The sequence below is a fragment of the Martes martes genome (genome assembly GCF_963455335.1).
Source record: "Martes martes genome assembly, chromosome: 17".
Lineage (NCBI taxonomy): Eukaryota > Metazoa > Chordata > Mammalia > Carnivora > Mustelidae > Martes > Martes martes.
Window position 1 is genome coordinate 57,569,590 of NC_137905.1, and position 27,580 is coordinate 57,597,169.

Consider the following 27,580-nt stretch of genomic DNA (forward strand, 5'->3'; position numbering starts at 1 on the left):
ACAAGTAAGCAGAGAGAGGGGGAAGCAGGCTCCCTGCTGAGCAGAGAGCCCGATGCGGGGCTCAATCCCAGGACCCTGAGATCATGACCTGAGCGGAAGGCAGAGGCTTAACCCACTGAGCCACCCAGGCACTCCCTAAGGACTTTAAATATTAAGGCACTTAATCTTCACAAAACTCTGTGAGGCAGTTACACTTAAGGCCCTGTATTGTTACTTAGCTAGATAACTTTCAATTATCTTTCATATCTATCTACCTACCTACCTATCTTTCCATCTATTATATCTATCCATTATCTCTATCATCTGTCAATCCTCTATCCATCCATCCTTCCATCTATTATACTTATCTATCAATTATCTCTACTATCTATCATTTCTAATTCTCTATTTTTTCTCAACTCTGTCTCTCAGTTTACAGCCTCATTCTGTAGACACAAATAGGTTATTAGTCGGGGGCAGGCTGAATCGTCCTCCCTCATTTCCTCAAGTACTTGGTGGAAAACAGAGGGGGTGGGCGCACGTTTCCTTTGGACGCTCATGGGTGTTCGCAGCAGAAGCAGAGCGAGTGTGGAGAGCGCGGGCGGGGGAAGCCGCTCCCTGCATTTGCTCTCTTTCAAGTGCCTGCAGCTCATCGTCACCAAAGCCTGCGTTCTGCCCCTCTTCCGATGAGAGCATGGGGGACAAGCTGCCTTTGGCACCTAACCCACGCGGGGACAACTGGGGACAGAAAGGTGGAGGAGGGAGGTGTGGTCTCTCAGGAAATGGTCAGTGCAAGTTCTAGAAATCGGCTCACCTAGCCTAACTCAAGACATTTTCTGATTTCTCTTTCGATTTCTTCTCTGCCCCGTTGGCTGCTGTCTGGTTTCCACGTGTTGGTGAACTCTCCAGTTCATCTAGTTCCACACGCTCGCGATCGGGGAAGACACCCGGTTGTGCCAGACCCTGTGTTCTGCAGACCTGCTGTACCACGGCCTTGCCCCCGTCAGGACTCGTTAAGGGGACAGATGTCATGTCACGTGTTCTTACACACACACACACACACACACAGACACCCTATACAAAGGGACCCAGGAGACTCCGGGAGGTGGTGGGTAACTCTGTTACCTGGAATTTGGTGATGGCACAACAGGTGATTGCCTGAGTCCCAACTCATCCGAACACGCAGACCTTTGTACATCTGGTAGACCTCCACGAAGCTGTTCTTTTAACCTCCAACACAAGGTGGCTTAGTGACACTCTGCTTAGTAGGAGAAGATAGTTGGAAGTGCGGGAACGGGGTGAGCTTTCAGATCTGTGCGACTCCGTGGCTCAGGGTTACCCCGTCTTCCCATCCTGCTTTCTGTGCTTCAGTGTCGGTCCTGCATTTCGCTTCCGCTCCCGGGGGCGTGGCAGTGGCGCGGCGACAATGCATGTCTATCCAGAGATGCGCTTCCAGAAACTCTCTCAAAAGACTGAAGGAACTACACCTACGTCGTCTCAAAGTATCTCCCCAAAGACATCGATAACAGAGGGACGAAATTAACTTTGCTGTGTGGACATCTGGCCAACGCCCCCTTAATCAGGCAGTAAGTTGACCCCACGGAGAGCAGGAAGAGCCGATGTGCTGAGTCCCTGGGATGGGACGCACGGAGAAGGACAAGGCTGGAATTTATACGCCACCCCGCTGATCACTTCTGTGGCTTTCTTGCCCAACGTGCGTAGCCCGCATCTGATCACGAGAAAGTCTCAGACGGACCCAGAAGGAGAAGTGCGCCACGGAGCAGCTCACTGGTCCTCTCACAAAAATGCCAAAGGAAAATGTCCAGGTCGTGAAAGAGACGGTGGAGACGATCTTCTGGTTGTAAAGGACACTGAAGAGGCATCGAGTGGGGGTGTTTCTTTTGGGTTTTTGTTTTGTTTTGTTTCGCTATAAAAGGACAATTGCTATTGGGACAGTGGGTGAAATTTTAAGGTCTGTGGTTTATTAGGATGGCCTCCATGTTACAATGCTGATAATCTTTTTTTTTTTTTTAAGATTTTATTTATTTGACAGAGAGAGAGATCACAAGTAGGCAGAGAGGCAGGCAGAGGGAGAGGGGGAGGCAGGATTCCTGCTGAGCAGAGAGCCCGATGCGAGACTCGATCCCAGGACCCTGAGATCATGACCAGAGCGCAAGGCAGAGGCTTAACCCACTGAGCCGCCCAGGCGCCCCACAATGGTGATAATCTTACTGTGCTCACGTTAGAGACTGCCCTCGGTTTTAGGAAGATGCGTGGAAGAATTTAGGGGCGAGGGCACGTAAAGTTTGCAACTTACTCTCAAACAGTTCAGAATGTTTGTATGTACGTCTGTGAAGAGGAGAGAGGTGGGTGTGGGATCAGGACGTCCAGTGCAGAAAATGTAAACGTTTAGAGTCTGAGTACTGCGGACCTATTTGGACAATTTTCCTTTAAGTCTAAAATCACTGCAAAGTAAAAAGTTTAAAAAGGAAGAACTCCCCCCCCCCCCGAAGCCCAACAAATATCTTTCCTGCTCTCAGTGACCAGGATAATCGGGTCTTCGGCGCACTGGCTTGCGGACAGCATGTTCAGGCTCTTGAAACCTATCTTTGGAAGGAGAAAGGGTGAACTTCCTCAGACTCCTGCCATCCCCGCCGGGGCAGGAGTGGGTGAATGTCCCCATAACACTGGAACACATACAAGAACTCTGGCTGAAACGTGGCGAAAACCCAGCAGCCTCCTCACCGTAGGACCGAGTAAACACGGGACGGGAACTGCAGTGTGCACTAGGGAAGGGGTCTTCGTGTCCATGTTCCGAACTACAAAGAGCCACCGGGCTCAAGACAGACAACGGGGGGTGCCTGGGTGGCTCCGTGGGTTAAAGCCTCTGCCTTCAGCTCAGGTCATGATCCCGGGGTCCTGGGATCAAGTCCCGCGTCGGGCTCTCTGCTCAGCAGGGAGCCTGCTTCCCCCTCTCTCTCTGCCTGCCTCTCTGCCTACTTGTGATCTCTGTCAAATAAATAAATAAAATCTTTAAAAAAAATAAAAAAAAATAATAAAAAAAAGACAGACAACGGGCTCAGTCACAGAAATGCAAAGAAAGCAGCATTTCTTGCGCACAGTTTTTGGGTGCGGGGTATGTGGTTGGTTTCCCTTCGTTTACTTTTCCAGAACGGGTTAAGTAAGGAAGCGAGGGCTGGTGATGCTCTCTGCTCTGACTCTCCAGCGGTCTCCAGGTAACCATCTCTGGGCTTCCAGCTTCGTCTGCCCGTCCCTCCGTCCCCTGCGAGCACCACCCCTCATCCTTCACGATCTTTCCCAGCAAAGCCATTTACACCTTCCTGTCACTTCCCGCCTCCCTTCTCCAGAGGAGGAATGACGGGTGCCCGGAAATGAAGGTGGGAGCAAGGATCCTCGTGGTCCTGTGTCTTGCTCTCACTCGACCCCTGTCCCAGGGCGTTCGTTTTATAATTGAGAGGAGACAGCTCCCTTCCGCGGGGGTGGGGGAGAGATGTGGCGATGGCATGAAGGTACGGATGAGCCCCAGGTTCTGCCTGGTAGAGATGGGGAACCCCCCCCCCGTGTCTGGGGAGACCAGGACTTTCAGGAAGCAAAGTGCAGGCATACAAGCCCCTCCTTGATTCTGGGGTTCCTTCCTCTGGAAAAATGCTCATCCCCGGGGCCAAGAGGGAGAGAAACAAAGACACAGATCAATTAAAAACCAGAAACTGGGAGATCACACACACACACAGGCTTTTGTCCACCGCACAGATCCGGACTGAGTGCCAGGCGCCGTTCCAGGCACTCCGGCGCGGTTTTGCAGCCTCGGGGCTCCGGCCATCTGGGGCTGGACCGTTCTTTGGGGGCAGCGTCCCTGGGCCCCCCCGCCCCTGGAGACCAGAAGCGCCCCCAAGTCATGATGCACAAAGACGTCTTCGGGCGTGGCCACATGTGCCCGGAGGAGCAGAGCCGCTCTGGGGGAGCACCTCTGGGCTCATGAGGAGCGAGAAGCCTCGCCGCCCCTCGCTGAGCCCGTTCCCGGGGAGGGGGAGATGCCCGGCGAACTAGGAAACACCCGAGCAGGTGCGTCGTGCAGGACGGAAGCAAGGGACGCAGCCAGAGCCCTGAAGGTGAGCAGAGACCAGAGACCCCAGCGCCGCGGGCCGGAGAGGAAGGGGCGCGGACGGAAGCGGGGTGCGCAGACTCAGGCTGGGTCCCAAAGAGGGGGCGCGGAAGGGCATGAGGAAGGGTAACCCGCGCATCTCAGAGCTGAGCGCCTGCAGGGGAAACGGGGGTGAAGCCCAGAACCCTTTCCCCGCGGGCAGCGTCCTCGTCCTGACCCCGCGGGCCAGCTCACGAAAGCCCTGGCGTGCACAGAGGCTCCCGCGCACCTCCACCCTCGGCGCGCCCTCCCGCTCTCGCGGCTTCCCCGACCGCGCACACCCTCCCTCCCCCCGCGCTTCCCGCCTGGCCTCCTTCCTCCTCGGGAGGCATAAAAGCCACAGTCAGGAGCTGCGTCCCCAGAGAGCCCGGGAGAGCAGCGGACTCCAGTGCGGTGAGAGCAGGGCCGAGTGGGGAGGGCGAGCAGGGGTGAGGGGGGCACCTGGAGAATCGGGACATGCTGATGGGGAAGGCAGGGCAGGCACGGGCCGAAGGCCGGCGAGGGGCAAATGCCCCTGCGAACCTTGAGCCTGCGTCCCGTGCGCCCGGGGTTCTGGGGGGCCGCGTTTCGCCCGTGCGGGGTCCTGTCGCTAGACAGAGCTGGCCTGGGCATCCGGCTGTGAGATGCGGGCGTGCTGGGGACGTGAGGGACGGCCTGGTGGCCGTAGGGGACGCTGCCATGTGTCTTTGCAAGCTGCCCAGGAAAAGTAGATCCTACAAGCCCTCAGTGCAATAAGAAAGTGGCTTTCGTCGTAACTAGACGAGGTGACCATGTTACCCCGACTTACCCAGGAGACCCTTTCCCGATATCCACAGTAAGTCATCGTGCCCAGACAGTCGCAAGGAGATGTTTGCCGGTCGTGGCTATGCTTACGGCCGTGACGACGGCGCGGGACTCTGGGCTGCTCGCGTGTGTCCGGATTCGTCCCGAGTGTGTGTTCACTGCTTCCCGTTCTTCTGTAGAGCAGTTACACCTAACGATGCTAAAAACACATGAACGCACTCGCCACCCTCTCTTGGCAGCATCCCGTAGCTCCCAGCACCCGCCCTGCCGGCCCCCCGATGGCTCCCCCTGTCCGTCTGGTCCTGCTTCTTGCCGTCCTGCTCAGCCTGGCAGAGACTCCCGCGTCTGTGCCCGCCCGCCAGGTGAGACCTCCTGGCTTCCTCCCCACCTGCGGCGTGCCCAGTCCCTGCCCTCCTAGAAGAGGTTCCCGATGCCCCTGGCTGAGCCGGGAGCCATGGGCTGTGGGGCGCTTTGGCCCCGGGTCGGGGTGCAGGCGGGCGTGGGGTGGGACACCAGACACAGGGGTCAGGATGCAAAAATGCCCGAAGGATTAGATCAGCGTTGCCCACGGTACAAGAAGATGCCTTTGGTGAGCTCCCGGTCATTCTAAGCTGTTTGGTCACCAAGGACTGGGCCCTGCCCCTAGGGTTTCTGCCAAGCCCTGGCTGATGCCGCTGGCCGCAGGCCCACATTCAGGGAGCCCCTGGCTGGGAGCGTGGGCTGTGGAGACCCGGCCGAATTTGGTTCCGTCACTTTTTAGCTGCATGACCCTTGGCAAGTTGCCTACTTAATCTCTCTGTCCCTCCGAGTTCTTCATAAAATCACAGTGCCGCAAGGGTTAACTGAGTTCCCCCGGGCCAGGTGTGTTAGCTGGCCCATTAGCCGACCCCGAGCACCCGGGCTACACACTCAGGCCGCCCCAGGTTTGGGTCCATCTACCTGCCTTGGTGCCAGGGTCCTCTGCAGCCCCTGTAAGTTTCTTGGAGCTTGTCGGGACCGGAGCAGGGGCTGGGCTGTCCCCCAGGCCGGGAGCTGACCCCCTGCAGGGTCGCACGCCCAGAGGGCACGCCCTCTGGGTTTTGCGGTCTACTGTGGCCGTCTTGAAACCTTTCATCATGTTTGAGATGAGACTTTTCATCTAAGTCCTACTTGGAACAGGGCGCTGGCACGTGGAAAACACACGGTGCATATTAGCGGCTGTGATTGTCAAGGGAACACAGCCACGTGCCTGAAACCGTCCGGCGCTGTAGCTGGGTTTGCACCGTGTGTGTGTGTGTGTGTGTGTGTGTGTGTGAGAGAGAGAGAGAGAGAGAGAGAGACAGGTCTGCAACCATGTGTAAGCGGTTTTTAAAGCTCCCTCTTCATGCCGAGCTGCTACATTTCAGAAAGCCTTCAATTTCCTCACTGGTGAAATGTGCATTGAGCAAACCCACTTGTCAGGGCCGTGGGAAAGTGCCAGCCGGCCCCCGTGACCCCAGGCCCATGGGGTGCTCCCCGCCCTTCCCACCTGCCTGAGTGTCCATCTCTCGGTGTCTGTCCAGGGACGAGGAGGCTGGACCCTCAACAGCGTGGGCTACCTGCTGGGTCCCGGTGAGTGCGCCTGCTCCCAGCGCCGATGACGCCCCCTGCGGCACAGGGCGGTCAGAACAACTCCCAGTGCCGAGGGGGACCAGGTGACACTCAGCGGTCACTCCCCTCTCTTCTGGGCCCCTCTGTCCTGGGCTCCCCATTTCCCCGAGGGCGTCTTTACTGTGTGCTGCTGAGGGACCCTTAAAACCCTGTGTCCCCGTGATGCTCAGGGCAGGGACCACCGATGGTCCAAGGAAACCCAGGCCCCTGGGACCGTGTGGCCAAGCAACGAGGACCTGGGGTTCGGGCCCAGACGTAGGCGGGCTCGGCTTAGCAGTGGGTGATGCTGGGCGACGGATGTGAATCTCAGAGCCGCAGCCTCCTCGCCGGCCAGCTTGGAAGCCTGGCGGTCCCGCGGGTCTGGCGGCGGCGCTCCGCGAGGGGAACAGTGTGTGCGGGTTACTGCTGTCATGTCCCAGACCACAGGCCCAGCTCTCCCCTCCCCTCCCCTGCCCAGTGCTCCACCTTCCCCAGAGCGCGGACCGTGGCGGGAAGAAGACAGCCCTGGAGGTCCCGGACCTGTGGAAGGCCCTTGGTGAGTGCGTGCGGGCTGCGTCTCCGCCTGCCACTGCTGCTCGGGGGACTTGGGGAAGGGCAGTTCCCGGCCACGGGACGTGTCTGAGACTCCCCCTGCTTCCCATCCACATCTCGAGGGAAAGAATCACGGGGTGCGCAGGGGTGCAGACAGCGACCCCGGGTGGGCGCGATGGGAGTGCAGCCTCGGTCCTGACCCGAATCTTCCCACTGTTGCCGCCTACCAGGCCACCGAGCGTGTCCAGGGTGGTGTGTCCCCCAGGCACTCGCGGGTGCCCATCTCTCTGCTGTGGGCCGTCCCCGTGCGGGATGATTAGCCGTTCCCTGACCTCCACCCACTAGGTGACCTTAGCATCTCCGAGTTGTGACAATGACAGATGTCCCTGCACGTCACCAGATATCGGGGGTGGGGTGGGGGAGGGAAGAATGACCCAGGATGAGAACCCTTAGGTGCCACGAACGCCAAGGGAACAGGGGAACTATGGCCACGGTGCGTGGTACGAAGCACCGACCCCGCCATTCGGCTTCGTTCCCAGATGGGCTCCCCCATCCCCGCCCTCGGCGGGCCTCCAAGAGGAGCCTGAGGGAGACGTCTGCCACACCAGAGACTGCAGGTGAGCACGGGAAACGTGGAGGACACAGACAGGAGCCGGGGACAGGAGCGTCCTCGCCCTCGAGGGCTGACTCTGAACGCCCACGCTGGCCTTGACGGCTCCTTTCCGCTCTACCCCTCCGCCTCGCGCCCGCCTCCGGGCCCGACACCCTCTTCCCAGCCAGTCCCAGATGTTTCCCCACAACCTGGCACTGCCGTGACGACCCCCCTCCCAGACCTCGACCTCCTGACTATCAGCCCCCCGGGCTTTAGCTACAACACCGACCGCAGAGCCTCACTCCCAGCTCCGACCTCCGTCTTTATTTGCAGCCCTGGAACTCTCTCTGGACGCCGTGCCCGTCTCGACTCATGCTCAAGCATGTTCTTCTGCTCCCGTTCTCAATTCTGGCTTTCTTAGAACACCGGGTCCCTTCCACTCAGCTGATGCCTTAGTCTAGAACGTTCTGTTTCTAGAGCTTTGCATGGCGAGATCCTTCGCGTCATCCAGAAATCATTTAGCCGGCCCCTGCACTGCTACCCCTGACCAATTCTCTGACGCCAACCTCCTGTTCCTCTGTTCTTGTCGTCCTGTCTAATTCTCATCTTGACATCTGTCCGCAAGTGCGTCTTCTCTGCATCCTGTGCTTCTCCGCTCGTTGTCTGCTCCGGAAAATCCAAGCTTCACGTGTTAGGGACCTTGTACGCCCGGCTCGCTGCCTACACACAAGGAATGACGCGTAGTAGGTGCCTGGAAGACGGGCTGAAGGCACGAATCGAACCGTCCAGGGCAGGCTTCCTGCCCAGCCGTGACCTAAGTCCTTCTCGCTCGCCTTCCTCCGGCCGCATCTTTACCCCAATTCCCTGTCCTTCCGCTTAACCCTGTTTTTGGAAACAAACACCAGGCTTTCATTCCAGCGCCACTGACCCATCTGGAAAGCGCAGACTGGACATCAGCCAGTGTTGGAGGTGACACACGCCAACCTTGGCTACCCTCCGGCTCTTGAAAACGCCCCTCTCCGCCACGTGCCATCTTAAATGGGATGGAAAAGGGAAATGTGGGGGTAGATTCAAAGGAAGGGAGGAAGAGTGAGAAGGAAAGAGGGAGAGAGAACAGGAAATGGAATTGGACGAACCAGAGCTGTTCATCCAAAGCCGTCTTCCTCCCCGGTTTCGTTCCCAGCCTGGCCTGGTTTGGATGGTGGCGGTGAGCTTAAGCATCCCAAATTCGCCTCTTTCTCTCCCACAGATCTGGGCGAGTTCAGCGAGAAAGCCCCGAGGGAGGGCGATGCCCAGCGGTCCTAGAGATCCCCAGACCTCTGCTCCGCGCCCTGCTGTCCAGCTCCTCCTGAACCCGTCCCTGTCTCGCTCCCTCCACTGAGACTGAGATCCTGAACTTAAGTCCCTAAGTCTCACACAGGAAATTTGGGGAACGTTGGAGACTTTTCTTAAAAGTCGCCAGACCGTGGCAGGTTTCGCTGATTTATCCTTACAAACTCAAGAATGAAATCTGGGGCCATTTAGGAGAGTCGGGGTAACGAGGGAGTATTTCTGCCGTCCGTGCGAAGTAACTGTCTTCTCTCGGAACCATAACACGAGCGGACTGATATGGTATGAACGTCCCATTTGCGTCTAAGCATCTACGATGTCTGGTTCAGAAAGATTCTGCCAGTAGTGGGCTTGCCTTCCCTCGTTCCCCCTCCCCAGCTGGGCGTCCTCCAGCTCAAAGTGGGGAGGGGTACCCTGGAGCAGAGTGGAGAGAATAAAACATTTCTTTGCCAATGGTCCATGATTTCTTGTGTCAGCATGGGAATTGGTGGCGGTGGCCGAGTCGCGGCTGAGAGCATCAGCTGTGGGGTTTGGAGACTCTCCTGTTGGAGGCGGTGGACCTCGGATTCTCTCACAAGAAGGCCTCATGCAATTCCGGTTTCTGCCCTCTGTCCGTATCTGGGTACCTGACCTACTCTCTGTTCATTAGTTCATTCGTTTTCAAACTTTCACATATTTTGAAGCTGTGTTTTGTCCTTATATAAGTTTATACATTTTGCAAATTTCTGGAGGAATCTTTTTATCATCACATGATGCCTCCCTTGGTCCCTGTTAATGCCTTTTGTATTTGGACCGATCTAGGGGGTCACATGTCTGGTCCCTCGATGACTGTGGGTAGGAGGCTGGGGTCAGCTGGGACGGTTGACCCAGAACCTGCGTGGTAGTCAGGGCTCTGGCCTTTTTATCTGGGACATTCATCACGGCCGAGCTGCTGTGACAAGGATCCCCCACCCTGGAGCAGCTCAAACGGGAGACATCATCCTGCGTTCACAGAACGGTCCAGAAGGAGGCGGTGTGGGGCTGGCAGGAGGGCTCTGCCATCTTGGGCCATGAAGCTTCATCTCTGGGTCAGGAAGGGGAAGCCACACCACCTCCCTGCGTGGGATTCTGACATTCCCGGATCTCCGGCCATAGGCAGTGTAATCAGAAATCTCATTTTAACCCCTTAGCAACTTTTCAGAGAGAGAGAGAGAGAGAGAGAGAGATCACAAGCAGGGGGAGGGCAGGCAGAGAGAGAAGCAGGCTCCCCGCTGAGCAAGGACCCCCCCCCACCGATGCGGGATTCGATCCCAGAACCCTGGGATCGTGACAGCCACCTAACTGACTGAACCACCCAGGGGCCCTGCCATTAGCAACTTTAAATCACAGAATGGGAGGACAGAGGCAGCATCAAGCCTCAGGGACAAAAAAAGATCCAGGCCTGCCTTTGAGGATCTCACGAAGGGAGCAACCAGACAAACACGTTGGCAGGTGCAGGGTGGGGACAAGTTTTGAGAGCAGCGGCACAGGGACCAGCCCTCCGCAGGGCTCCAAGCCCCCATCAGTAGGAGTGAATTTCCAGCACGTGGACAGGACCAGGGATGAGGGCAAGGAGTCTCCGACCAACTTTGGGAGGGCAGGGACCACTTAGGATGCTATAATCCCGGATGGTGGTGAGAACCAGTCACGTTCTGGATGTAGTTCAAGGCAGAGCTGATAGGACTCGCCAGCAGACTTGCTGTGGGATTTGAGAAAGCCGTCGAGGATGAATCCCTACTTTTTGGTCTATGCAATGGAGGGAGGGGGTTGCCCTTGAGGGTTATGGGAAGCATGCAGGGGGCAGGTAGGAGTTCGATCTGAGACACGGTGAGCTTGAGATAACTACTGGTTATGCAGCTGGGGGTGGGGCGTGGAGTTGGATGTGCAGATCTGGAGCTCGGAGGAGAGGGGCAGACTGGGTGTATAATTTGGGGCACCGTCGGTACTTAGATGACGAGAAGAGGAGAGAAGGGGTCTCAGGGCAGAGCTCTGGAGACTCAATGGATTGCTGGTCCCAATGACATTCAGAGACAGAGAACAGGGAGTGGGGTGGGGTTAAAGATGGCGGAGGCACTTGGTTATTGGGGTGACAAATTCACGGGTATGGCTTCACGCAGTGGGTGGCAGAGGGTTGAGAGAATGTCATGGGGCCAAGAGCACGGGGCACGGAAATATCCCAGAACTACAGTAACAGTAATGTCAGAGGCAGGAGCTCAGCCCTCCAGGGAAGGAGGGTGAATGCCCGAAGGACATTCAGAGGAGGCTGAGGGTGAGATAATTTTCCTGGGAGAAGACATTTCAGGAGCTGGGAGGCAAGGGGCTGTTGCCATAGGGGAGAGTCAGAGTCAGCTTATGCCTGGGGCCTGGGGGCTGAGGTGTGGCTTGGGGGGTGGGGAACGAGCCTTCTTTTGGAAATGGACGAAAACAAAAGTAAAGGATATATTGAGGCAAACCCTTGTGGCCCCAGGACAGATGATAAGTCTGAGAGCACGGAGGTGAGGGAGAAAGGACAGGGTCCTGGTCACATGCTGGAAATTTGCCCCCACTGATGGGGGCTTGGAGCCCTGCAGAGGGCTGGTCCTTACCTACGACACTGGGCTCCCATCACAATACATTCATACCATGAGAATCCCCATCATTCATCTTCAATCCAAATGTCCTCGTATATCCCGATGTAAGCCAGGACAGCTTCCTTCCTGGAGCGCCATTGGTACCCGACGGTCCAGGATGCCGGTCACTGCCCCAGAGCGACTTGTGGCGTCGGAGTCCCGTCGCTAGACCTCACTCCTCACTCCATGTCCCAGCTGAGGAAGGAGAGGGCTGATGCTGGAGGAGACTCTGCTCTGCCCAGGCTCTCGGCACAGCTCAGCGGCCTCCCCCCTCTCCCCACGGCACAGCTAGGGCCACCAAGGGCCACTCCCTGCTCTGGTCTTTGCTTTGTAGGCTGTAGGCTGTGTGCAGAGTGAGGGAGAAGCTAGACCAGAGCCCTAGAGCTGCCCCCACCCCTCCCCTGCAGGGGGCTGGGCAAGGGGGGTGGGTTCTCGGAAAAAGAGAGGGATTTCCTTCCGGGAGCAAATCACCCTCCACACGTGCTGACGAATGACTGAACCCTAATGAGCGGAGACAGTTGCCTGCCCAGAGATCAGGGGAGGGACCCACGTGGGTAAGGAGAGGGGCTGTGGTCCCTCCTTAATCAAGTTTCCCTGAAGCATGTGACTCTTGATCTCAGGGTTGTGAGTTTGAGCCTCACGTTGGATGTAGAGATTACTTAAAAATAAAATCTTAAAAAAATTTAATTTAAAAAAAACCTTTAAATTGTGACAAATACATGTAACATGAAGTTTACCAATTTTTTTAAAGGTTTATTCATTTATTTTAGAGGGAGGGCGCCGGCAAAGGGAGGGTCAGAGGGAGAGGGAGAAGCACACCTGTGCTGATTGCTGAGCCCGACGTGGAGTTCGATCCCAGGACCCCGAGGTCAGGACCTGAGCCGAGACCAAGAATCAGAAGCCAGAGCCAACCGAGCCACCCAGACGTCCCTGAAATGTACCATCGAAAAAACGTTTCAGTGTCCAGTGCAGTGGCGTAGAGGACAGTCACGCTGTGCAACCATCCCCACCAACCGCTGAGGGCTTTCCGTCTTGAAATCTGAAACTCTGGCTGTGTTAAAGGACCGCGCCGCAGGACCCCACCGACCCCACCGCAGTCCCCTTCCTGTCTTCAGCCGCTGCACATGCCCCTTTGTGCCCGGATTATCTCACTTAGCATAACGTCCTCAAGCTTCTGCCCCGTCTGGGAGGTGACGGATTCTCTTCCTTTTAAGGCTGAATAATATTCCATATCTCCTGGTTCTCAAAAAAAAATATCCTGGCGAAGCCCCAGCCTAACCCAAGTAATTCAGAGCAAACGATCCGAGGGTGGGGCAAAGCCCTGGGGGGCTCGTTCGCTCTCACCTGTTCCCGCGAGTGCTGGCTGAGAACCTCAGGGGTCGCATGGGCTTCCTTTCACTCTGGTGTCCACGGGGGGCTTAAATTTGGGGCCCGATCTGAGGTTTTACTTGGTAGGATTGTACCAAATGGCGCGCGATTTGGTTTAATCTGTCACTGGGGACACTGGGGCTGGAACGGGTCGGTCTCTGGCTTACAGGGCTTCGCCAGCTCATCCGCTAGAGTCAATACTCCTCTTCCGGCGTTCAGCCTCGGCACTGCAGACGTTTCGGTAGGATCATTACTCTCTTGGGGCGTTACAGGGTGTTGAACAGTACCCTGGTCTCTACGTACAGGACGGCAGGAGCAGCCTCTCCCCAGCTGAGACGAGCAAACACGTCTCTGCACATTGCTGAAGTTCGGCAGAATTACCAGATCTGAGAAGCTATCCCGTCGTTAAGGATACTAACTCATGGGGCCGGATAAGGACACAGCTAATTTACTTATTTAGTTTTTAAAGACTTTATTTATTTATTTGACAGAGATCACAAGTAGGCAGAGAGGCAGGCAGAGAGAGAGGGGGAAGCAGGCTCCCCGCTGAGCAGAGAGACAGATGTGGGGCTCGATCCCAGGACCCCGAGATCACAACCGGAGCCGAAGGCAGAGGTTCAACCCACTGAGCCACCCAGGTGCCCCCCCAACGAATATTTGTTAAGAGAAAATATGCAGGAGCTGAACGATCACGGTAGGTGGGAATACGGCAGAACGGACACAACAGAGAAATTAGAGAGGAGGAACAAAGCATCGGAGACGCTTCCAGAAGTGAGAAAGTACAGAGTCCAGGCCCTACTTGAGGGGAGCACGAGAAGGGGGAGGAAGAAATATTTGCAAGAAATCAGGAAGATAACTTTCACACGTTTACCGATGAAAGTGCTCTCGGGGGGCGCCTGGGTGGCTCAGTGGGTTAAAGCCTCTGCCTCCGGCTCGGGTCATGATCCCAGGGTCCTGGGATCGAGCCCCGCATCGGGCTCTCTGCTCAGCGGGGAGCCTGCTTCCTCCTCTCTCTCTGCCTGCCTCTCTGCCTACTTGCGATCTCTATCTGTCAAATAAATAAATAAAATTTAAAAAAAAAAAAAAAAAAAAGAAAGTGCTCTCGGACCCGTAGCGTTCTTCAGGCTGAACAGGAAAAATCTACACCGGGTCACAAAAGAATGAATTTCAGAAAAGCCTGAAGAGAGAGAGACCCCCAGACCACCTCCGCGGGAAGGCTCGCGTGACTCTCCGGGGCGACACTGGGTGTGGACGCGGCGCAGCCAGGACCTTCCAGGAGTTGAAGGAAACAACGTGAATCTATCATTTTCTCTCCCGGCAAATGTTCGTCCCCACGAAAAGCACAGTCTCGGTTATACGAGGTCATTTACAGTCGGAGAAAGAATGAGATCTTAAGATCTTAAGATCCTGGACATGTCATCTGTTTGTGAACGATCTGTCTGTCTGTCTGTCTGTTGATCAGTATTTACGGAGCATCTGCGGGGCCAAGGCTGTTAGAGCCCCGTAGGGGCAGGCAGAGCATTCCAGGGGCTGAGGAAGGAGAGCGCCCGCAGGTCAGATGCTGAAGGCCTCTGGGAGCTGAGAAAGGCGTCCTGTCCCCGTGTTCAGCAAACCGTGGGTCGTTTCTGAAGGGGGGCTACTGTGTAAGCCAGGGGTCCGGTCACACGGTCCAGGGCGTGGGGAACGCAGCCCTTAAGGGCAGGAGGGCCGAGGGGACCCCTGCGGAAGCGGCAGCAGAGGTCCGGGTCCGGAGAGATTAGAAGAGGCACCAGCGAGGGGGCGAGAGGTCGGATTCTGAATCAGATTTGGTGGCGGGTCTCCCGTGCGCTGGTCTCAGGATGAAAGGGACGAGTCTGGGTGGGCAGAGAGCCCCCATGGTGCTTACGAGGACTCTCAGGTTTAGAGACTCCCTTGGGCTCCGAGAATCATGCAAAACCAGGAGGCTTCCGATTCCTCTGAAATGTGACACAAAAAAGTTCACGATCTGATTGGATTGGTTACGATTTGATGGACTCGGAGAGCTTCCAAAACTGCAACCCAGACCCGCCCAACCCTGATTAAACTTCCCGCGGTAACGTGCGGACCCGTTATAGCTTTTCAGGATTTGCGAGAGCTAATTCAGGGGGACAAGCAGGTCCGCCGGGAAACCTCAAAACCACCTTCCCCACCCTGGGAGAGGAGGAAGAAGGCAGAGCCGCGTCTGCGTGCTTCTGTCTGGTTTCTGCTGCTTTTATGAAAGCGTAAATTGACGTATATAAAACCAGTGATTTAATCCAGTTTGAGCAAAGCTTGAAGGCATTAATCCCAAGACAGTGAAAAATATAAAAGTAAGAGTTAAAAAATCTCGAATATTCTTACGTATCAATAATTACTTTTCATTTTTTAATACCTTAGAATTAATATGTCAGAGCTTTCCTTGAGCTAGATTTTTTTTCAAAGATTTTATTTTTTATTTTTTCAAAGAATTTATTTGTTTGACAGAGAGAGAGAGAGAGCGAGCGAGCGCACAAGCAGGGGGACTGGCAGGCCGAGGGAGAGGGAGCCTCAGACCCCCCGCTGAGCAGGGAGCCCAACTTGGGGCTCGATCCCAGAACCCTGGGATCATGACCTGAGCCAAAGGCAGACGCTTGACCCACTGAGCTCCTCAGACATCCCTGAACTAGATAAAACCACTGGTTTGATACCAGCCTCCCAGCTCTGCTCATGTTCTTGGCTTGATGGGTTGGTGTTGCCTTTGGCATTTAGGAAACACTTGTTTGGCCTGCGAAATGGATACGATGTACCTTCCTCTACTTGAATGCAACCTCTGGCTTTCTACACACCTACTTCCCACGCCCTGCCTTGTCAGCTCATTTTTAATAAAATCTTGACCCAAAGTGCTTAAAACTTGCCGCTCTACATTCCCTGACTCCTTTGAACGCTTCAGGCATAGGATAAATAATTCAGTAGACCGGGAAAACCAATATTGTTTCCAAGTAGACTTATTTAATAAATTCCTTTTTTAAATTAAAAGATTTTATTTATTTATTTGACAGAAAGACAGAGATCAGAAGTAGGCAGAGAGGCAGGCAGAGAGAGAGGGGGAAGCAGACTCCCCGCTGAGCGGAGAGCCCGATGTGGGGCTCGATCCCAGGACCCTGAGATCATGACCTGAGCTGAAGGCAGAGGATTAACCCACTGAGCCACTCAGGTGCCCCAATTCCTTTTTTTTTCTCTCTTGATGGAGTTTCAGTGGGACATGTAATCCACACGGCCACCTTAAAGTGGTTCATTCCATGGCCTTAAACTAATCTTTGGGCTGCTGAGGTAACTGGAATTCTGGGCTTTCTCTAGCCCTATATAAGCGGCTGTGTGGTGCGGTGCAGCGCTGTTGGAGAGCCAGTCCTAGCTGCGAGGAGGCTCGAGGCAGGAAGGCGCAAAGACGCGAACGAGGCAAGTCACCGGGTGGGGACATCCGAGGGTGCTGGGAACCCGGGACGTGGATGGAGGTGGGTGCCAGGAGGATTTGGGTCTGCATTCACTACACATTAGCTCCGAGGTCTTGTGAAAGCAAGATTTGTCCTATATATACCCCATTATTAACTCTGAATGGTTGTGGTGTGATTTGACCCCCGGTATGTGAGGTTTGTACCTTGAACCAGGGTTCTTCAGCCTCCGGTGGTATTTGCGGCCAGGTGATTTTGTTGTTGTTGTTTTGTTTTGGGGAGGGGAGCTGGGGGCTGTCCCGGGCACTGCAGGGTGTTTAGCCATGTCCTCCCGCTGCCCACCTCCCCCATGCCCGGGTTGTGACGCCCAAAAATGCCTCCAGATGTCGCCCAGTGCCCCAAGGTACCAGGGGAGTAGGGCAAGTCACCCTTGGTTGACAATCACGGCTCCAAATGTTGGTCATGCCATCGCGCAAAGACGTGCAGGGCGTGTCCTCTCGGCAGCCTCGTACTTTACCCTCAGACAGGGTAAGAGGTGGGTTTCCTCATCCCGTGGTATGGAGAAGGATGATGGTCTCCCAAGAGCTGCTGGACTTGCCTAACAGCTAATTAAAGCTACAGGATGGGATCGAATCAGCACTGAGCTGATCGAGCTTCCCCAGTGAGCCAAAGTAGGGACAAAGGTTGACTATTACGGGTTTTCAGCAAATGTGTTCGCCTTGAATTCTGTGTGGTACCTGCTTCTCCTGAGGTTTCTGAAAGACCCACACCGTTGCTTAAAAACGCATCGCTGGGTGTTTTCTGTCCACGGGGTAAAAATCAAACCTCTGAGTATGGACCTTTTTCTTTTATCAACCTACTAGCCCAGCCATGATTAAAGCCCCTCTCTCGGGGCACCTGGGTGGCTCAGTGGGTTAAAGCCTCTGCCTTCGGCTCAGGTCATGATCCCAGGGTCCTAGGATCGAGCCCCGCATCGGGCTCTCTGCTCAGCAGGGAGCCTGCTTCCCCCTCTCTCTCTGCCTGCCTCTGCCTACTTGTGATCTCTGTCTGTCAAATAAATAAATAAAATCTTTAAAAAAAAGAGCCCCTCTCTCTACCTGGGGGCCACGGGGCACTCAGTGCCCTGCCAAGCACCCCCAATCTTCCATCCGTCCTCAGGTTGACCCTTGGCCTTTGAAAATTTCAAAGAGCATTGGATTTTTAATCCATTTTCTTGGATGAGATTAAGTGTTTAACCCATAGAGAGGGAGAAGAGATTAACGGATCCCCTGGGGGTGGGTGTGGCCAGGGAAGGAGGAGGGACGGAGTTTCCTTTGGGCGGGGGATGAGTGAGTTCTGGAACTAGACACAGATGAATGTTACAAAGCATTGCAAACGCGATAGTGCCGCAAACTTGTGCGTTTTGAAAGAGTTGAAATGGTGAGTTTCGTGTTGTGTGTATCTCACGACAGTAAGGAATATTTGTTAATCCTGTTAGGGTTCTTTCGAATCCCCTTCCTGGAACAAAGCAATATCCCGGGACCAACAAGGAAATGTGGGGGGGGACGATCTTAGATTAATACTTCCGATGTTTCCACACCACATGAAATTCTTGGATTGTAAATATTTTTCTGTATTCTGCAGAATTTTAACTAATACAGTTTTGCCTTGTAGGTTGTTCTGGTGGAAAGATAGACTGACGTCATTAAAATTCAATTATAGGAGGTTTTTTTTTTTTTAAAGATTTTATTTATTTATTTGACAGAGAGAGATCACAAGTAGGCAGAGGATTTATAGTCAAGGATGATATTGTCCCAACTTACAGATGAGAAAACTGAGCCCACCTCCGTACGTTTGGAGCTCGGAATCTAGGGGCCCTTCAGACATGTAAACCACCTTTTACTATAAATGTGAACATTGGAAAAATAATAGTGGGGTTAGTTTTCACGGTATTAAATACTGGATGACTTTGGGACGGCGTTAGTGTTGGGGTGAAGGGTTTGGAGGGAAGGGGGTCGTAAGAAGTTAAACCAGTTTGGTTCATCCCCCTCCACCCGCCCCCCCCCCCCGACTTCTGAACAAACGGTGCGTCTGTTGCTGAGGAAAACCGGAGTCAATCCCTTTAGGTGGCTCTTAATTAGGCACCAGCTTCTAGAAAGTCTGCAGAGTCATACCGGAAAGTTCTCCGGTCGATATGGCTACAGACCAGAACTTCTCAGGGGGCCAAGAGAAACCCCAAGGCATCCCGGGGACAGAGCTGCCGCGGTCTGTTCCGTCGCAAGGAGCCCTCGACGGGACGCGAGACGGCGACCGCGAGACGTGGCACCTGAGCTTCAGGGCTTTCACGGGTTCGGAGGCGTCGGACCCCCTTGAGGACCTGAGGAGGCTCGGTGAGCTCTGCTACCTGTGGCTGCGGCCAGACCTGCACACCAAGGAGCAGATCCTGGACGCGCTGGTGCTGGAGCAGTTTGTGGTCTCCGCGGCCCCGGAGCTCCAGGCCTTAGTCAAGGAGAGTGGTGTGCGGAGCTGCGAGGGCTTGAGGGACCTGCTGAGAAGCAACGAGACCCCCAAGACATGGGTGAGCAGGGCCTTCTTGATGGGAAGGGGGAGCGGGTGTGGGGGCTGCAGGTGCCCTTGGACTAGAGAGGACATGGGGGCTTTCTCGGTCAGTGGTTCCCACGGGGAAGACGGTTTGCCCCTCAGGAGACACTCGGAGTGTCCAGAGACATTTCCGGCTGTCATGACAGGGAGGAGAGGGAGGTCAGGCATTTGGTCAGTTTCAGGAGTCTACGCACTTTCCTGTCACTCACCCTGCCCGACCTCTGGTGGGGACAGCTGCCTAAGGGGCATTCCAGGGGCTCCAGGAGGAAGGAGCTGGAAACCAGTCCAGTCCATTACGTTTGCAATTCTTGGCATTGCAGAGACCCTCTTAAAAGTGGTCCTACTCGGGTGAAGTACCTAGTGCGTTATGTTGCCTCAGTAACTAGAGTCCTGGCATGACGCTGAGGAAGGAAGGGGGCTGGGACAGCAGGCTTTCCACTCCATGAGGGTCTCTCAAATCTACTAGTGATACTGGGATGGACCAACCTTGGGGCTTTTCTGGGCATCATAGTGTTATCGCCATCCTTGATGTCAACGGCAACCCCCCCAGTTGGGAAAGCCAAAAACAAAAAATCTCTGGTGGTTGCCGGATGTCCCTCCAGCTCACAGGTAAGACTCTCCAGACCAGGTAAGACCTTACGATGGGAACATTTTCCATCGTGGTGTTTGGCATGCACCTGTAGGCTTTGTAGAAAAAGCAAGAGTCCGAAGGATCTAGGAGGGGAATGGGACCTGGTGTAGCACCAGCCATGGGGAGATGAGCTCTGTAGGTAATCTTGTAAGTGGACAGGAGGGAATTAGATCCAACATGGCAGTTCTCCTTGCCCTGAGCACTCCGGGAGGTGATTCTCCAGGGGTGAGTGGAGAACGGGAATTATAAGCTTTCGACAACATGGTGGGAAAATAGCCATGGGAACTGGATGGAAGATGGTCATCTGGGATGACAGGTAAAGGGATTCTTAAGACCGGCCGAGTGAGATGTAAGCCACACGTGTGACGTCTCACCGGGGCCTGGTGTTGATTTCTCACCATGCTCCACCTCGAGTGCTGAAGTCAGGAGTGGACAAGGCGTGCCTTAGGATGACTCGGGAGTATTAGCTGAGGTGGTGGGGGGACGTGGGGAGGTGTTGACGTTGATTAGATACCGTGGCTAGGCCGGTGGTTGTCCAACACAAGAGGGCGGGTAAGTCCCCCACCACCTTGGGAGGCTGCCTTGGAAACCAGTAATTCCAACAAAGTGTGAGTGTGCGGTAGCTTCATCAAGGGAGCGTCAGAGCTCCGTTCTGGTTCAAGTGAGTCTGATCTTGGTTGACTCTTGCCCCCACAGACCATAGTCACCTTACAAGGACAGGAATTTCTTGTACGAAGTTCAGATGCTCGGATGGCCACAGCGGAGGTCAGTGACATGGACCTCGTGGCGGACTTGTCCAAGAAGCCCCCATCTTCTGTGAGTGAGACACGTCCAGAGGACAGCGAGAGGGTCAGCAGAGAGCTGCAGAATCTGCCAGGAGTCAACGAGCCACCAACTGGGCAGGTGAGTGTGAGGCCCTTCCTGACCTCGAGGGAGTGGTGGCAGAAGGTACTAGAAGCGGCGGTGGGTGTAGCGGATGGAATAACTGGGACAGTGGCAGAGCACAGAAGTGCACCCATTTGCCCATGGAGTCCCCATGGATGCATCGAGCCCGTAGACATTTCTGAGCCCCTGTGGAGAAGGAAGAGTCCTCAGCCTTTATCCCTCTGCCTAAGGGAGTGGTTCTCACCTGGAGTCGTTCTGCCTCTAGAACACTTTTGCAAACGTCCCAAGACTGTTTCAGTCGTCAGACCGCAGGTGGGGTTGGGGGATGGGATCGCATTGAGTGGGGGCAGCCCAGGGATGCTGCCCTGCTCTGTTACCCCACCATGCACAGGAGAGCCCCAAAGAGGGGGTCATCCCGCAAAATATCAGCGGTGATGAGCAGTGACCCCTGGACCCAGAGCCACCTTGCTTCCCGGGTTGGCCAGAGGAAGGCAGGTGACCCGAGGAGCGCTTAGAGAATTCAGCGTAAGGGCTGTGACGTGTGGACATGATTTAAAGGTGTTCTGGGTACTGACTGATGACGGGGAGTGATGAGTGTCCCAAAGGAAGTGTGGGCACATCCACAACACTGTCATGTGGAGAGAGTGGTTGTCTCAGATTGGGGCGGTGGGCGGGATGGGGAGAGAGGAGACGAGAGCTTCCCACGCCCCAAGTTAGACACGTTGGTGACTACACGTGTTTGCCCGTTGCCAGGCACAGAACGTTCTCCTGCTGGAGACCATTCCTGGAAAAGGTGTGCAGCAGAGTCTGAGACCCAAGGGGAGCCTGACGGAGAATCTGATGGAAGATCCGGAAGAGAGGACAATACTGAAACTCCAAGAGCCTCGGCTTCCGGAAGGTCCTGGTGAGCCTGGAAACTGGGACTTCAGAGGAGTTAGTGACTTCCTCAGCTGCGGAGTGGGGGTGGGGATCCAGCACTGACATCTCTTGGGGGAAGGGGGCCCTGGAATGCCAAGCCTTCTCCATCCCTGACTGTCCTCAGCGCCCTCCGTACAACCCTATCCCAGGTCCATTGGTTGATGGGAAGTTCTCAACCCACGGCGGTCTTTGGTCCAACGGAGGTTGGTATCATTGAAAATGCTCTTTGTGAAGTGTTGTGCGTTTACCCTTTCAACAGATGCCATGAAGGTGACGGGTGGAAAGGATCTCCAAGAAGGAGCCCGTATGACAGACGCGCGTGCCGCCGGATCCTCTGCCCACGCTTCAGAGAGACAAGCTTCCCCTCGGAGCGGGAACCCAAGAGATTCTCAGAAAAGCCCAAGAAATCCCAAAAGAAGAAAACTGGACAACACCTCCATTTCCGAAGAAGTACCTCAAGGAGGGACCCCCTATTTGGACAAAGGAGAAGTCTCAGCTCAACCTGCATCCAGCTCGGTCCGTCCTGTTGGAGAAAAAGCCACGGGACAGACACCAACGGGACAGACACCAACCGTGTGCAGCATCTGTAAGAGAGGGTTTCGTTATAAATCTCAGTTTCGCGTTCACTGGCGGACACACACAGGAGAGAGGCCGTTCAGATGCGATGCCTGCGCGGGGGCGTTCGTGCAGCCTTCAGACCTGCGCGTGCACCGGCGAATCCACACGGGGGAGAAGCCCTACTCCTGCGAGCTCTGCCACCGGACCTTCGCCCACGACTCCACCCTTCGGAGCCACCGCCGCGTCCACACCAAGGAGAAGCCTTACGCGTGTGCGGACTGCGGGAAAGCTTTCAGCCACAAGGGGAACCTCAACGTCCACCTTCGCACCCACTCTGGGTTGAAACCCTACAAGTGTCCCGAGTGCCACGGCGCCTTTCGTCAGCTGGGAACTTTCAAACGCCACCAAAAAACCCACGTGAAGTGACTTCCTGACGATACCACAGACAAGGCGACCAGGTCCGAGTCCCTTCCGCCCCAAGAAGGAGGTTAAGGGTGATTTGTCCCCGATTTTGGAAAAATGACAGGACATCTCGAGCACTTACAAGGTTTCCGGAACACGGCAGCTGTCCTGTGAACGTTAATTATGAGGATCTTGGAATGATGACGTCTTCCCTATTGGTTTTCATTTTCCGCCTCATCGTGTCCCATTGTCGTAAGCTTTTTGGTTTATGTTGTTATTCTCGCAACGAAGGCCAGTCTTATTTTCGATATTTCCTAATAAAATCGTGGCTGCAGATTTTCTTCCTGTTATCTTTTATTTCCTTATAAGGTGGGATGGTCCAAGTAGGGTGGCCAGATTATTTTTTTTTAAGATTTTATTTATTTGACAGAGGAAGATACAGTGAGACAGGGAACACAAGCAGGGGGAGTCAGAGAGGGAGAAGCTGGCTTCCTGCAGAGCAGGGAGCCCGATGCGGGGTTCGATCGTAGGATCCCGGGATCAGGACCTAAGCCGAAGACAGATGCCCAATGACTGAGCCCCCCAGGTGCCCCAAGTGGCCAGATTAAATAGGAGATACCCAGTGAAGCTCGAATTTCAGACAGACCCGTTTTAAGTATAGACACATTCTGATTTATTTATCATATCCCTGAGCAACTTAAAAAAAAAAAAAAGACATTTTTTAGAGCAGCTTCAGATTCACAAAACAGCAGAAGTCCAGAGATTTTCCCAGAGGAACCCCCCCCGCCCCTTCCCCACACAAACACCTCCTCCCTTACCATTGGCACCCCCAGGCCAAAAGTGATGAGGCCCCGCTGATGTCATTGTCCCCAAGCCTAGGGTTGAGGGGTCACTCAGTGTTGCCCCTTCCCTGGGCTTAGACAGACGCAGGACGGGGAGCCACCGTGAGGGTCTTGCACGGAGCAGTTCCTCTGCCCTAAAATCCTTCATACTCTGCCTGTCTGAACCACTTTGTGTTCCGCACCCTGAGTCGTTGCTCAGCTGGGTGACCTGTCATTTCCCACGTGGACTCCGGAAGCTTTCGGAGCCGCTGGTTAGCAGGTCGCCTTAACTGAGGAACACGGACCTCGCCTGGAGGCTCTGTGAAGCCGCAGGTGAACGGCCCACGCTCGGCTCTAGGGCGGGGCCTGGGAACCTGCATTTTAAGGAACTTGAGTTTCAGAATCTGTTTTCTTGACCACCCGTGTCCCTCACCATTTCCTCTATGAACCTGGTGCGTTAGGAGGCACGTCTGTCTACTGATTTATTAACGCCCAAAGGCCCGTACTTGACTGATTTCCTTGCTTTCCTGTAATACCCCGTGTCTCCACGCCCCCCTCCCCCGCCGTCAGGATCCCACTCTTTATGCTTCCTTAAACTCAGACCCCTTGGTAGTGAGTTTCTCCGATCTTCTTGTTTTTGACGTCCCGAGAATCTGCACTTTTAAGAAATCCCCAAGGGATGCGGATGCTTCTGCTCTTGGGGCATTTTGAGAAGAGCAGATTTGGGTCCAGCAACCTTCAGGGCTCTGAGTCTGTTCCTTCCTACATGGGGTCCATTTACAAAAGCCCCGTTTCCAGGGAAGAGGGTTTAAGGTCCTTCCCTGGGCTGGGTGCCCGGTATGCTACCCGGTGTACATGTGCGGACTCGCGTCTCCTCCAGACTTGAGGCCCTGAGCAGTCTTGGAGCGGAGTCCACGAGGCCGATCTCCGATCTCCGTCTTGGCGATGAAGCCTGATTTCCTTCACCAGACCTAGAAAACGTATTCCTGAGAAGACCTGCTCGTTTATCTTAATCATAGGGACGCCCGCCAGTGAACCACACCCAAAGGTTCTTTGCAGTCCAGTTTCCCAACCTGGCAGCAAGTTGGAGCCAACTTCAAAAAAAAAAACCAAAAAACAAAAAACACACCAAAAAACCCCACAAAAAAAACAAAAACCCCACGTGCGCGTGGGGGCCACACCCAGAGAGAAGGATTTGGCTGGCGTGGGGTGTGACCCGGGCACTGGGAGCGTTACAGGTCTCCGGGGAGATCCCAGCGTGTGGCGGACGAAAAGAGGATGAACATTGCTCTGTATTCCCAGAGATCTGCTTCCCCTGCCCCCCCGCGGGTATCTCCAGGCCTCCAGGACACGGTTAGGATTCGGGAAGGGGGTGAGTGGGTCAGGGATGAGCAACCTTTCCTAACCTCTGGGTGTGGTCCTCACGACTGTGGTCCTTGTTAGAAATTAAACAGCAGGGCGCCTGAGTGGCTCACACGCGGTTGGGTGACTGCCTTCATCGAGCTCCCTGCTCAGCAGGGTGTCTGCTTCTCCCTCTGTAGCCCCGAACTCCTTTCTCTCTCTTAAATGAAAAAATAAAATCTTTTTTAAAAGAAATGAAATAACAATCAGGCCCAAACCTACTGAATCCGAAGGCTGGGGGTGGGCTCCTGCCCTCCTTTGAACGAGGGATTCTAAGACATTTTAAATTCTAAGACTTTCCAGCAGCTGCCCCTTTGTCATCGGCTCTTAGGCGGGCAATCACCTGGGTACAGTTTTGTTTTGTCTGTTTTTGAAATAACTATAGGTTCACAGGAAGTTGCAGAAATAGGACAGGGAGATCTCCTGTATCTTCATCCAGGCATGTCAAAAAGGGCCCAAAGCCCATGTCTTTCAACATGTAGAGGGGACACGAGGTTGGAGAACGCAGGTGTGAGGACACACATGTTTTCACTTCTTCTAGGCCGTTCTCTCAGCTGCCCACTTGGGCCTTCTCCCCACACCGTGTCACCAAAACAGCCCTCGCCAGACTCCGCAGTGATTTGAGTCCGTCAGTCAGCAGTTCATCTTCAGTCCTCTAAGTCCCACCCTGCGGCCCGAGATGGCATTAGCCATTCACGCCACCCTCTTGAAACCCTCGGCTTCCTTTTCCTAACTGGCTTCTCCCCTTCCCTCTCTGCCACACATCCTCCTTTTCTCCCAGATTTCTGAATAGTGCATGTCTCTGTTATGGGTTAAAAAAAGAAAGAGATTGTTAGCATGAAAAACAGTTTGAATTTTATTAAGATGTAGACATTCAGGATGGGGTAATTATAAAATACAGGGACACTAAAAGGCTTTTAAAAAGGATACTTCCAAAAAAAAATAAAAAGGATACTTCCAATATCCAGAGACAGGAGTCGTTAACATGCTCGATTTCTTTCCCTTTAATAATTTTACTTGCAAGTCATGGAATTGTATTGACACTCTTGTAAATTGGTCCAGTTATGTTTCTCTTTAATTACATACTTATTTGTTAATTTATTTTGAAAAAAAAAGTATCAAAAAAAAAGGAACCCCTTATCGTCTCCCAGAAATGGGATATTGATAATATCCCATGACTTTGCATCCTCCGAAGACGCCCCCTGAGAACTCTCAGCTTCTTCACCTGGAGAAAACCAGCATCACAAATCGTAGCTCATCATTACTTTAAAATGTAATTTTATTAAAGACGTGTGCATGCGACCTAAGAATATGTTGTTTAGTTTTGCTTTTTTATTTTTAACAGAAGAATAACGTACAGAAGCCGGTCTTCCTGGATTCGCTTTTTCCCACTCGACGTTGCTGCAGATGCTCCCGGGGTTTGGAGCACGGCGGTAGCCCCGGCGTGTATTGCTACTGTCCCGCGTTCTTCTCTCCGCGCGCTACAATGTAGCCGTCCCCGCCCGTCTGCGTATTACATGCATTTCCCTGCCCCCCTGCGGACCGGCCGGGGTGCGCGTCGTGACACCAGGGGCTGAAGCAGACGTGATGAGACGGTGGGGGGTGGCGGCGTGAGGTCTCCTGATGAGAGACTGTCCGGTGTCCTTGACCTGGAAGAAATGCGTTCCCTCCTCGGAGGGGCGGCGGACCGGCCGCAGTGTCCCTCCGCGGGCCCCGGGCTGCAGGAACGGGCGTCGGTCCGTCGGTCGCCCTGACCGTGCATGTTGGAAAGCGAGAGGCTGTCCTCGTGGATTTCAGGGCCCGTTCGCGTGCTTATTGCGACCACGGCCGGTCGGTGGCAGCGAAGACCGCGGACCCGCGGGCGCTCGCCGGGGCCTCGCCGGGAGGGGCTGTCCGGTCCCCCGCCGCCGAGCACCTCCCGGAAGCGCATCTCTGCCCTCCGTGGGGCTCGACCGGACCGGGCGGGGACGCGCTGGATGGCGCCTGCGGGGATGAGCCCGGGCGTCGTATGGGACAGAAGAATCGCTAAATTCTGCTCCTGACACCAGGATGGCGCTGTACCTTCACGGACCGGAATTTAAATAAAAACTTGGGGAAAAATTCACCATGAAGTATTTTGTTACACAAATTATTTTTATGAAGCCCAACGTATTACACAGAGAAAAAACTGTGATTACTAATAACGATCTTCAAATTAGGTTGTAACCTGTTTTATTTATTTATGCAGTTTTTAAAAAGATTTTATTTATTTATTTGACATACGAAAATCACAAGCAGGCAGAGAGGCAGGCAGAGAGAGAGGGGGAAGCAGGCTCCCTGCTGAGCAGAGAGCCCGACCTGGGGCTCCATCCCAGGACCAAAGGCAGAGGCTTTAACCCACTGAGCCACCCAGGCACCCCTATTTATGCAGTTTTATGTGACCGACATTAGTCATTTTGCACACTTCTAATTGTAACACATTCTAGGATAAACTGCTAGAAATAATTTTCACGTCAGAAATAATTTTTTTAAAATATTTTTTTATTTACTTGAGAGAGTGGGTGCGTCCGTGCACACACAAGAGGGAGAGGGGCTGAGCGAGAAGCAGGCTCACCCCTGAGCAAGGAGCCCGATGCGGGGCTTGATCCTAGGACCCTGGGATCATGACCTGAGTGGAAGGCAGATGCCACCCAGGTGTTCCAAGCATCTGACTCTTGATTTCAGCTAAGGTCATGATCTTGGGTTTGTGGGATCAAGTCCCACATAAGGCTCTGTGCTCAGCGTGGAGTCTGCTTGTCTCTCTCCCTCTGCTCCTTCCTCGCTTGTGCTCTCACTCTCTCTCTCTCTCAAATAAATAAATAAACAAAATCTTTAAAACTGTATATTTTGGCGGGGGAACTGGGTGGCTAAGTTGGTTAAACAGCCAAGTCTTGATTTTGGCAAGGGGTTGTGAGATCAGCTGTGCTCACAGCCTGTTTAA

The 27,580-nt window shown here is 54.3% G+C and overlaps 2 protein-coding genes across 2 annotated transcripts; both read left to right on the top strand.

The window, feature by feature from the left end:
* The first annotated feature begins 4,488 nt into the window (after positions 1-4,488).
* GALP (galanin like peptide) lies at positions 4,489-9,463 on the top strand. Its single transcript, XM_080827768.1, has 6 exons — positions 4,489-4,534; positions 5,164-5,286; positions 6,466-6,514; positions 7,011-7,088; positions 7,624-7,701; positions 8,926-9,463. The coding sequence occupies exons 2-6, from the start codon at positions 5,203-5,205 to the stop codon at positions 8,979-8,981; spliced, it is 345 nt and encodes a 114-aa protein (XP_080683894.1). The 5' UTR covers positions 4,489-4,534; positions 5,164-5,202; the 3' UTR covers positions 8,982-9,463.
* A 9,135-nt stretch (positions 9,464-18,598) lies between these two features.
* Positions 18,599-22,423, top strand: LOC308358460 (zinc finger and SCAN domain-containing protein 5B-like; the record flags this gene model as incomplete). The annotated part of the gene is made up of 4 exons (XM_080828637.1): positions 18,599-18,982; positions 20,333-20,539; positions 21,275-21,425; positions 21,699-22,423. The coding sequence occupies 4 exons, from the start codon at positions 18,599-18,601 to the stop codon at positions 22,421-22,423; spliced, it is 1,467 nt and encodes a 488-aa protein (XP_080684763.1).
* Positions 22,424-27,580: the final 5,157 nt, after the last annotated feature.

Coding starts and splice junctions, on each gene's coding strand:
- GALP (XM_080827768.1), top strand. CDS start 5,203: ATGGCTCCCCCTGTCCGTCTGGTCCTGCTTCTTGCCGTCCTGCTCAGC. Junction 5,287..6,465: donor CGTCTGTGCCCGCCCGCCAG/GTGAGACCTCCT, acceptor GTGTCTGTCCAG/GGACGAGGAGGCTGGACCCT. Junction 6,515..7,010: donor GGGCTACCTGCTGGGTCCCG/GTGAGTGCGCCT, acceptor TCCCCTGCCCAG/TGCTCCACCTTCCCCAGAGC.